The sequence below is a fragment of the Danio rerio genome, chromosome 19 (assembly GCF_049306965.1).
Source record: "Danio rerio strain Tuebingen ecotype United States chromosome 19, GRCz12tu, whole genome shotgun sequence".
Lineage (NCBI taxonomy): Eukaryota > Metazoa > Chordata > Actinopteri > Cypriniformes > Danionidae > Danio > Danio rerio.
In genome coordinates, this window is record NC_133194.1 from 45,830,001 (window position 1) to 45,842,559 (window position 12,559).

The 12,559-nt window shown below is 37.8% G+C and overlaps 1 protein-coding gene across 1 annotated transcript in view; it reads right to left on the bottom strand.

Annotated features, from left to right (window-relative positions):
* zftraf1 (zinc finger TRAF-type containing 1) overlaps nt 1-5,460 on the bottom strand; it is an 11,280-nt gene extending 5,820 nt beyond the window's left edge. Inside the window, exons 1-2 of the mRNA NM_001076740.2 lie at nt 4,687-5,460; nt 786-1,024 (exon numbers count right to left, since the gene is read on the bottom strand). Of these exons, the coding sequence (NP_001070208.2) occupies nt 786-1,024; nt 4,687-4,992 (545 nt within the window). The 5' untranslated portion in view covers nt 4,993-5,460. The remainder of the gene's footprint in view (nt 1-785; nt 1,025-4,686) is intronic.
* Between the last annotated feature and the right edge of the window lie 7,099 nt (nt 5,461-12,559).

Here is a 12,559-nt window from a genome sequence, read left to right on the forward strand (position 1 = left end):
ATGAATTTTTATTATGAAATACCTTATGGTTCTATATTATTGGAGTATTTATAAATTACATTTTTAAACATCTAATTAATTATAAATAATATTTCTATATAAATCTATTATAGTTGAATAGAGATACTATAGTTAGGTACTATATTATTATAGAGGTACTAGTTTTTTTTTTTTTAGAAATGTTTAATTTAAATGAATTGTATTAATTCATTATTATTTAAATTTAAAATATTATTATTAAATACTTTACAGTTCTAACGTATTTGTGCTATTTTTAATGTTTTTTTTTTGTTTATTTCATTTCTGCTTAATTTTATATGCTCAAATATTTTTAATATTTGCTATATATATATATATATATATATATATATATATATATATATATATATATATATATATATATGCTGGTTTATAAAGTGCTATTTTTAATTTTTAATAAGTTAATAGGCTAATTAAATCTAATAATGAAATCAATAAATAATAATGTATGTAATAATATTTGCAATTACATGTGCCGAATTTGTTCTGCCTTCTTTTTTTCTAATATTAGGCACATACGGTTTCATGGCCAATAATATGTGTGTGTGTGTGTGTGTGTGTGTGTGTGTGTGTGTGTGTGTGTGTGTGTGTGTGTGTGTGTGTGTGTGTGTGTGTGTGTGTGTGTGTGTGTGTGTGTGTCTGTGTAAATATGTCTGGCAAAATGTTCATTTTAGAGCCTTGTAGGAACAAATATTTAGTGGTTTCACCCCCAAGTTTAAGAGGTGTGTGTTCAGTGACTGCTGTACCTGTCCTGACACTCCTCTGTCTGGTGGCGGTCCAGGCCGGAGCGAGGGAACTGTTTGAGGCAGTAGCTGCACTCAGAGGGCAGTTCACTCACGGCCTTCTCCACCGCCAGATTCCTGCAGCACAGACTCTTACTGATCTCACAGCGGCAGTTCGGACACGTGGCCTGCTCCTCTTTCAGACGCGAGTCCGCAAGCAGGTGAATGAAGCAGCCTGCGCACATCAGGTGCCCATTCGTACACTGTGAAACGAGAGCATATACCTTCAGTTCACGATGAAATGCGAACTGAAATCATTCCTCAGTGTACAAGATCACTTCTCGTAGAATATGGAGATTGCGCATTTTCCCGAATGCAGTAGTTTCTTGTTTCTGTGTAGAACAACTACATTACCCATAATTCTGAGCTGATAATTCCACCATTCAGAGAGCTGCAGGGAGCGCTCCACCCATTGCAATTAATTACCTTTATCTTTACACTTATACTTGTGTATATATGCATATTTTGCAAGGACAATCTTCAGATATATCCATTGTTTTCATTTGTGTGTCATTTGCAAGGCTTCATGGGATTGTAGTTCTTTCAATCCCTCATGAATGTCATTTAGTTCAGTGTTTTTTTTTTATTCTTGATATCAATGTTTGTAATGTAGTTGTGATTCTCCTGATAGATTTTTTCATGCCTTATTAATATTTTAATGGGATACATGACTAAAAAAAAGCCCTTCTCAAATCAATGCTACTCAAAAAGTGGATGGACATTAATGCATTTTATAAAGTAACAAGTTAAATATAAACATAAACACTCAAATAAATACAGAAAAATAAAAAAGGTTTGTCAAACCTCAGGCTGTTCCCCATGTGTGCCGCTCTCCATATACTTCCATATGGATCCCCTGGTTAGCAAAGAATAGCTGGAATTTATTTTGACTAGAATTTTCAGTTCGAGCACTTTTTTTCCTCATTTAACATGCAAATGAGTTTCTTTAAACGCACCCAATTATGACTCAAACAACTTTACTGATAAATGGATGTTAGTCAAAAAGAATTCTAACAAATACATATAACATTTGATCTGTTTAAAGTAACAGGAGTGTTTAAAAAAACCTGCAGTTTGTTTTAAATATTTTAGACTTATAAATATGTTAGACTTTAATTAAAGGATATGTTACATAGTACTTGTACTCACAAATCTATAATTACAGAACATTAATTAAGAACATTTACATATTATAGGATTAATGTTATTTGTATGTCGTCTTTTTACATACACATTAGTTTTTAGTTTTTTTATTAATATATTCTGATTTGTTCTTTATTGATTTTTATCTTAGTAATTTATTTGTTTGTCGCAAAGGAAAATTTTGTTAAAATAATAATCAAATAATATGTTCAAAGTAGGGCTGCACGATATTGAATGGAAAATTTCAAATTCAAATTATGGAAAATTTGGACATTGTGATATTTTATATAATAAAATAAAATATAATGTAAAAAAAATAAAAAATATAATAAAATATAATATAAAATAATAAAATATAATAAAACTAAATAAAATAAAATAAAATAAAATATAATTTCACCAGATGACTTAACACTTTTTTTCAATTACTTTAAATTAGTTAGGATAATTTTATAGGGCAGTGAAATATATTTTAATAAATGTATTATATACATATAATAAACAAAATACAGTCATAAATAAACACAACAAAGCACATATACTAGTGAATTTAACAGTGATTTATGATTTTCTGGGGAGAGTCTAACAGTATTCGGTTACAGAAGTTGAATAATCAAATGTAAAATCTTCTTCATATAAATTGTTCAATAAAATTAATCTTCATTAACCTTCTTTATGCTCTACTAAATGTGTTCACATAGTCACAGACCTTAAAAACATATGCAGATAATAACTTTCACTTTATTGTGCTTAAATTCTCCACAGATCTTCTGTGTTTTGACCTGTGGTTCCAGGTCATCTATATTCATAACTCAACATTGCACATCTTGCTATGTGACAATTGCGGACACACACATTGCAATACCGATGCTCAACAATATATTGTGCGACCCTAGTCCTTGGCAAGATGTTGCTTTTGGTGTCTGAGTCAAATTAAATAAAAAAAAACAAATCTAATTTATATTTACAGAAAGCATATTAAATGGATATTAATATGTGCGATCTTTTGTGAATATGAAATGTCAAAATAAAGATGGAATAAAATTTAATTGTACTTTAGTATAACCGAACTGTTTTTGTAAAATTAAACAACATACTAATTATGTCCTGTACTTATTAAATTTCATAAACAAAGAATAACTGTTCATACAACATTTTATTATATTTTAAACGTTTAAAAATTTGACAAACGGGTAAATGTTTTGAAGGATAGCAGCAAAATATAATATATTTAAAACGACAGTTAATGAATTTTGTAGGACTTTTAGTATCATTTTATTAAATTATTCACGTTTTAAATATGCCTGTTGAGGCTTTTGACACAAAAAAACTATTATTATTATACTAAACAACATTTAGTTTTCACAAATTTGACAAACCATTTACAACTCTATTATTTGAATGCATGTTTTATTCCATCATACCGATCAACGTTTGAGGTAAAACGGGTAAACACGCATGTAGTATTCTAAATTTAGTTAGTCCAAAGTTTGATTTGAATAAATGGGTTACTAGTTTACCAATTCACCATCTGATCTGTAACCAATGTTGAGTCTGTGTTTGAAGAACTCTGCATGCAGTTGCTTTAGTGAATTGTTTGTTTTGCTTCAGGGTTTTGCACATGTTCGTTTCATTTGATAGGATTCAAACCCTGATTCGGTAATAAACGGATTACATGGCATGAGCTTAATAGCGCTGATGCAGTGAGAGACACATCCTCCCTCCATCACATGACACTGTCAGGGTCAGGGAGAAAGGATGGCAGCTTTTCCTCATGTTAAGTGTCTAGTATATCCTGTCTGGTTTCAATATAAGCTTGAACACATTAGCAATGACCACTCTATTGTGAACAGGATGCATCTAATTATTAAGCAAATGGATGAGCCTAAATAAGGTTATGCAATGCTAAACAAAGTGAGGGAAAACATGAGAGGAAGTTCTTTTACAGCTGGTTTAGCCTGTGGCTTCAGGAGGATTATATGGGGTGCATATTTGGGGGAGGGGTGATCAGCGGGGCCCGGCAGGGATTGGGTTAAACAGGTCATGTGACCGTCCTGATTGTCATGTTTGCCTTTGAAGGCAAAAAACAGCTGCTCAGTTCAGTGTAACATTTAAAACCTTTGGAAAATAGCATGACATCAGTTATTATTGAAAAGAAATACCATGTACCTGGAATGAACGCCAGCATTTTATTAGATTTCATCATCACATGTTATGAGTCACAGACAGTGTGTAATCAATGACAGACAAACAATAACAATGACATGAAGGGGAAAAAACCTTGAGCACGTATAACCACATTTAAACGGATAGTGCACACACAAATAAAAATGTTTTATTTATTTACTACTGTTTACTATTTACTCTACATCAAGTGGTCTGTCTGAGTTTCTAAAATCTGTTTGACACAAAACAAAAGGTTTTAAAGAAAGCTAGAAACACCATTAACTGCCATAGTATTTGTATTTACTTTCTAATATGGAAGTCAATGCTTTCTACGTTTATTGTGTTCAACAGACTAAAGAAACCCAATGTTTATAACCACTTGAGGGAGAGTAAATTAGCAAATATTTGCCTAAACTATACCTTAAATACAGTTAATAACACATGTCGTGCATTCCAATACGTTTTACACACACACACACACACACACACACACACACACACACACACACATAATGCATCAAACATTTCTCTCCACTATAATAATGGCATTGTTTACCTGGTACACCGAGGCTTTAGGCAGGTCCAGACACACCGTGCAGCAGAGCACCGAGTACAGCCGCTCCTCCAGCTTCCCTGCTTCGCCCTCCTGCAGCCGGACGCGCTTTTTTGGCGGTGCGTCCGGGTCGGCCTCGCCAACCGAACCGTCCCTGCGCACCCCGGACTCCTCCTGGATACCTGCCAGTCCAGCGCTGCCCGGACCAGCATCCAGGGCGCCCCCCACAGGACCGACACCCAAACCCGAGGATGAGGAGCCCGGGGCGGCCGCGACTCCCAGTTCCATCCGCTCTTCCATCGAAGACATCCGAGGGATATTCGGGCTCACAGGATCCGCCGATTGTCAGTGTAAATCCGGCCTGTAATGATGATGATAATGGGGGGTCTTGGAGAGCCAACAATGCGCTCAGACGCAAACCATCAAGCGTAAACAGGCTAATTTCGGGTAATATGACTGTGTGATAGGGGACAGCGGATTTAATTTCATCTGTATGTCACTGCGGGCATGAATGATTGTGTTTTAGCATATATTAAGGTTGTGAAGAGAGAGAAAAACAAATAGGACTCAACAAAACAACAGGCTGTTGTTTAACGGCGTTATCCACCGTGACAGCACGCGCACGGCGACTCTCCGTGACCCCACCGGGTTATTCCTCCCCGGTCCACTTTCCGATCGCAACCGAGCACGATCCGGATTCGTCCGATAGCTGAAAAGTTATCAATTTGGTGCAGGGTCTCTTCGATAGTCCTTCCCTTAATCTACACTGCCATCTTTGTTTTTTTCTTGTCTGTCTCCTCCTCTTCTCTCTGTCCGGTTGTCCGTTTGTGATCCCGCCTATCCGGTGTCGTTTTACTCGGTGCAGGCTGAAGAATTGGCAAATGCTGTTGTCTGTTATTGAGCTGTCAGTGAAGCCGCTGCCGTTTTCAACGATGGCCGCTCTGCCCTTCCCTCTGGCGCGCCCTGATTGGCTGCGACAAATGTTGTGCTTCATCAGATGACTAGGGGTATTTAAAGAGCTATGTCCTGCGCATGCGCACCGGCTTCCTGCGGGTCATGGCTGAAGCTGTTTTATGAGTGAGGTGATATTTAAAAAAAAAAAACTTTTGTGATATGGTTACTTTAATAGTTGTTGTTTTTTAAAACGAGTATTAGGTGATTTAACTGTATTATTGCCATAGATATTTTAGCGTTTAAAAAAAAAGCAGAAACCTGTTCATACCCTAGTCAAAATCCCTTCATATGCGACAAAATGGCATCATCATCGTGGGACGTCATTTATTTAAATCAGGCTATTGTGCTTGATAGAACAGTTCTGAATAATCTTCAGGATCTGAATAAATCATGATTTCAAAAGAATATAATGCAGCTTAAAATATGAAAAATATTAATATTTTTTTCTTCTATTTTTTCTAATTTTTATTATTTTTATATTATTTTGTTTGACCCGAAACCTGAGTGACCCTCGGGGGGAGGGGAAATGCCCTCAGCCAATGAGATGCTGTGATCTGTGATGTACTAGTTTGGGCAAGACAGCTGTCAGTCTTGCCCAGCCTGAATAAGTGTGTGTGTGTGTGTGTGTGTGTGTGTGTGTGTGTGTGTGTGTGTGTGTGTGTGTGTGTGTGTGTGTGTGTGTGTGTGTAGGTGTGTGTGTGTGTGTGTGTGTGTGTGTGTTACATGGGGGATGAGAGTGTGTTTGGATTCGTTTTCTTTATTAATGGACTGAATAATAAAATAAGTAGTCTATAATAATATGCGTAGAGCAATGCAATACATGAGGTAGTAATAGTAATGAAGGCCTCAATGTAACTTTAGGAGGAGCTATATATAAATGTGTTATGTACACACTCGAAAATAAAGTTTCTCTATTTATATTGATGGTTCCAAGAAGAATGTTTGCATTCTACAAAAGATTCTTCACTGTGGAAAATAGATTTCCATTACATTAAATACTTAATGTTCTTAAAAGGTGATTATTATGGTGGCTTGAAAAGCCAACATACTGTTATCTCACTTAAACTTATTATTATTCTTCTTCTTCTTTCTTCTGAGACTAATTTTAAAGTCTATCTCCTCCTAACCCTTTCAAGCTTCATACCTCAAACTTTCGTCAAACCTTCAAACTGGTCTGACTCGGGTTGCTATATCTTTTCCGACTGATCCGACTTTCGGTTTTCCGAAAAACGACCCGGAAAATTCCCAAAATTCCCATTGACTTAACATTGGGTCAAACTTTGTGACCTCATAACTCTGCATCAGACGTTCCTACAGACTTCTAACTGGGCTCATTTAACTCAGTCTAGCCAGCAGCCAATAACTGATGACCTTTAAACTTACTAGCCACTCCCTAGCAACCACTTTTGGCACCCTAGCAACTGTCCCATAGACTTCCATTGTAAAAGACTGCCATTGACTTAACATTGAGTCAACCTTTGTGAGCTCATAACTCTGCATCAGACTGTCCTACAGACTAGAGTCAGGCCTCATTCAACTCAGTCTAGTCAGCAGCCAATCACTGATGACCTTTAGACTTACTAGCCACTCCCTAGCAACCACTTATGGCACCCTAGCAACTGTCCCGTAGACTTCCATTCAAAAGACTCTCATTGACTTAACATGGGATCAAACTTTGTGAGCTCATAACTCTGCATCAGACTGTCATAGAGACTAATGGCTGAGCTCAATTAACTCAGTCTAGCCAGCAGCCAATCACTGATGGCCTTTTAACTTTCTAGCCACACCCCTAACTACCACATACTGCACCCTAGCAACTGTCCTATAGAATGTAGTTAGCTGTGCTATCAAATGCTTACATGCATATCTTTGCATAGCAGTGTCCTATTGACTTGGGGGATGGCTCATCTGACTCAGACAACCAATGAGCATCTCAATATGATAATAAAGCTCACAAGCCACGCCCCCAAATTGATTCCATAGACTTCCATTAAAATAGGCCAAGATGCATATCTTTGCATAGCAGTGTCATAGAGACACGGGGGTTGGTTCATTAGACTAAGACAACCAACCACATTCAAGTTAACTCTGTAACCTCGCCCATAGCAACAAAACAGAGTACCCTAGCAACCATTCATCAACAGCTATATCTCAGCATCAGAACATCGTAGAGACTTGGAGATTGGCTCGTTTGACTCATGCTAGCAAACGAAACTTCCTATATGCTACACATGCTAGCAGTGACTAGCTACATGCTAATATTGACTAGCCAAGTACTGTAACTTGCTAGAAATGCTTACTAAGTATAAATGTTTTATCAAGCATGTATGTGAGGCTTGCCTAGTAACCAACCAGGGTACCCTAGCAACTGCCTAGCAACCACCCAAATTACCCTAGCAACCGCCTAGCAACCACCTAGCAATGGCCTAGTAATGCCTTAGTAAGGGCCTAGCGACCACTCAGGACACCCTAGCAACCGCTTAGCAACCACTCAGAATACCTTAGCAACCACCTAGCAACACCTTAGCAACCACCTAGCAACCACTTGGGACACCTTAGCAACCACCTAGCAACACCTTAGCAACCACCTAGCAACCACTCAGAACACCCTAGCAACTGCCTAGCAACGCCTTAGCAACCACCTAGCAACCACTCAGGACACCCTAGCAACCACCTAGCAACACCTTAGCAACCACCTAGCAACCACTCAGGACACCCTAGCAACCACCTAGCAACGCCTTAGCAACCACTCAGAACACCCTAGCAACCATCTAGCAACCACTTAGGACACCTTAGCAACCACCTAGCAACACCTTAGCAACCACTCAGAACACCCTAGCAACCGCCTAGCAACACCTTAGCAACCACCTAGCAACCACTTAGGACACCCTAGCAACCGCCTAGCAACACCTTAGCAACCACCTAGCAACACCTTAGCAACCACCTAGCAACCACTCAGGACACCTTAGCAACCACCTAGCAACACCTTAGCAACCACCTAGCAACCACTCAGAACACCCTAGCAACCGCCTAGCAACACCTTAGCAACCACCTAGCAACCACTCAGGACACCTTAGCAACCACCTAGCAACACCTTAGCAAACACCTAGCAACCACTCAGAACACCCTAGCAACCGCCTAGCAACACCCTAGCAACGCCTTAGCAACCACTCAGAATACCCTAGCAACCACCTAGCAACCACTTAGGACACCTTAGCAACCACCTAGCAACACCTTAGCAACCACTCAGAACACCCTAGCAACCGCCTAGCAACACCTTAGCAACCACCTAGCAACCACTCAGAATACCCTAGCGACCACCTTGCAACACCTTAGTAACCACTTAGCAACTAGTCAGAACACCTTAGCAACTGCCTAGCACCACCTTAGCAACCACCTAGCAACCCCTCAAAACACCCTAGCAACCGTCTAGCAACACCCTAGCAACCACCAAGCAAATAGTCAGACCACCTTAGCAACTGCCTTGCACCACCTTAGCAACCACCTAGCAACCACTTAAAACACCCTAGCAACCGCCTAGTAAAATGCTAATTCATGCTAGAATCATGCTAACAACATGCTAATTCATGCTAGAATCATGCTAGTAACATGCTAATTTATGCTAGATGTATGCAAACAACATGCTAATTCATGCTAGAATCATGCTAGTAACATGCTAATTCATGCTAGAATCATGCTAACAACATGCTAATTCATGTAAGAATCATGCTACTAACATGCTAATTCATGCTAGAATTATCCTAGTAGCATGCTAATTCATGCTAGAATCATGCTAGTAACATGCTAATTCATGCTAGAATCACGCTTACAACATGCTAATTCATGCTAGAATCATGCTAGTAACATGCTAATTCATGCTAGAATCATGCTAACAACATGCTAATTCATGTAAGAATCATGCTACTAACATGCTAATTCATGCTAGTAATATGTTAACTCAAGCTAAAATCATACTAACATTCTATTTACACTTTAAAACCACTTCAAACTTTCAGATTCGGCTTTTCAAGCCACCATAAAGTTTGTCCTCAAACTTTAATATCTAGTTATTATTCAAATTGAAGTGAATGTTTTTTTTTTTAAGAAGATACTTTATTTTTGTCTTGTTTTGCAGGGAATAGGATGTACTAAAGTCAGTACACAAATTAGGTTATAACCTTGAACCTAACTTTAACCTTTATATAACCAAGTACTTTATTAGGTAAATGCAAAATAAGTGCATAAATAAATAAAATGCAACCAAGTTCTCTCTAATTGGTGTTACTGAAAAACATCCTGGCACCTTGAGTTTTACAGGGGTTTATTTTTTACTTCAGATCTGTTGACTTGCATTTTATGAATCACTGATGACCATGATTGAAGCTAAAAATCTTTAATGATCTACTAAAGTTAAAAAGGGACCATTGTGGATTGCATGAGGGTGCAAATGTTCATTTTAGGGGAATGATCCCTGTAAAATTGTGTATTTTAGCACTCCTTTAGGCTTGTTTTATTACATGTCACCATGAAGGTTCAAGGACTGAAGTCACCTGACAAGGACCAGGGCTTTCTTCATTAATAATTACCTTTTGACCACTTGATCTTTATGTGTTTTTGAACTTACCATAATCACAACAATCTGGGGAATGTTAACAATGTATCATCATATATGGTTTAGCAAGAAAAAGTTTATTGGTACACATAATAATAATAATAATAATAATAATAATAATAATAATAAAAGTATAAAATCATTGAAAATATGAATATTATTTGATATTTCCTATCTTTTTTTTTTTTTGGTCTAAATGACCAAGCATACGCTCAAAAATGTTGCTGCTTGTTCAGACTATTTAAAAATGAGCTGACAATTCTTGAGCTGTTTTTGGGACAACTTCATTGTTTTAAGCAAAACCCTCTTAAATTTGTTAACTTTATCGATTTGTGTTGGGACAACATTGATGAATATTGTGAACCCTGTATTTTTACAGTGTAAAGCATATTGTAAAAAAAACATGTTACCACTATTTATAACATTTTAGTCAGGCGGCGTGGTGTTGCAGTGGGTAGCGCTGTCGCCTGACAGCAAGAAAATTGCTGGTTCGAGCCTCGGCAGGGCCAGTTGGAGTTTTCATGTTCTTGTGGGTTTCCTCCAGGTGCTCTGGTTGTTGCCCCCACCAGTCCAAAAACATGCACTATAGGTGAATTGGGTAAGCTAAAATTGTCCGTATTGTACGTGTGTGAATGAGTGTGGCTGCAGCCGGAAGGGCATCTGCTGTGTAAAACAAGCTGGATGAATTGGCGGTTCATGTCACTGTGGCAACCCCAGATTAATAAATGGACTAAGCTGAAAAGAAAATGAATGAATGATTGAATGAATAACGTTTTAGTAAAGTTTTTCTTCTATATGTCTTTGTAGCTATTATATAACCATTAAAGGATCATAAATTATTAACCTGTATTTACCAACTGTTCCTAAACTGATTAGACATACAGATTTGATGTATGCCTTAAATTTACTAATTGATTTTACATAAAAACACAATAAATACTAATAATGCATCTACTTTAATATTCCAAATCACCACTGTGAAATGAAAACGTCAAAATATGCAACTCAAGCTCATTCTGATTGTGTACCCATATAATAATTTCTGGAGAGCGTCAAATATGTCCCAAGAGGTAAGTTTTTTTTTTTTTCAGTTTTCACGAAGAGGCCACTGTGTAAGATTTTTGACATCTCAAATTTCTTTCGTAAGTGCCATTCATGCCTGCTCTTCTCTGTTAATCCAACAGAGGACGCTGGTGACTGACTGACTGACCGATCGACTGGCCCCCCCTCCTCCTTCCCTAAACCCAACCGACAGTGTTTTCAAAAGCAATCCAGAAAAAGAAAAGTCCTTGTAGCAGCCTGATTTTTACCTTGTTTTCACATTTCACCACATTATCACCCTGTATTACTTGTTTATTTTATTTTTTGGCTTTTGCTTTTGTCTTACCTGCTTTCTGGAATCGTTCTTCGCCAGACGGAAACCCCTTTGTTGCAGTAAATTGTGCTCTGTGTCTTAAGTCCGCCAACGTACACAGTGACTGGACATATTTTGACTGTTTGAAATCGCACATTTCTCTCGCGAGTGCCATTCACACCTGCTCTTCTCGCATAAATTCACCAGAGGCCGCTATCGACTGACGGACTAACTGGACGATTAACTACACCCACCCTCCTCCTTCCCATTGACCAGTGCCCACCACCTCTCCTAAACCCAACCGACAGTGTTTTCAAAAGCAACCCAAAAAAAGCAACCCAGATTTTTACCACGTTTTCAGATTTTACCATATTCTCGCCCTGCTATTTACTTGTTTATTTCAATTTTTAACTTCTGTATTTCATCTTGCCTACTTTCTAGAGCCGTTTGTCACCAGACTCGAACCCTGTCATCATGGTCAACTGCGCTGTGCGTCTCAAGTTTGCTGACATACTCGGCAAGCCACTGGAATAACAATGAGAAAGCCATCCATACGAAGGTAAGCGGTCAGCTGGTAAGCACGAAAAGGAACTGCGTCATACCACCCCATTGCGTTCATTTTAAAGATTAAATGCAGCCATACGTACCTCTGGCTACATAATTCGTGATCTCCAGAAATGTATATGGGCTGCGTTTTCAGAAGGAGCCTATGTTGCAGCTATGGGTTAAATAAAGATCTAAACTGCAAAACTGTCATTCAGTGTCCAGACTTTGATTCTACAACTACATCTTTCAACTTTTATTTGCTAAAAAACTTTTATTTACTATTACTATTCAATACTATTTACAATATTATTAAATAACTTAATAAAGTGAGTCATTTTACCAATGAACAACATTAAAATGTGAACAGAAAACCAACAAATGAACATTTTAGCACCATAAACACATTAGTC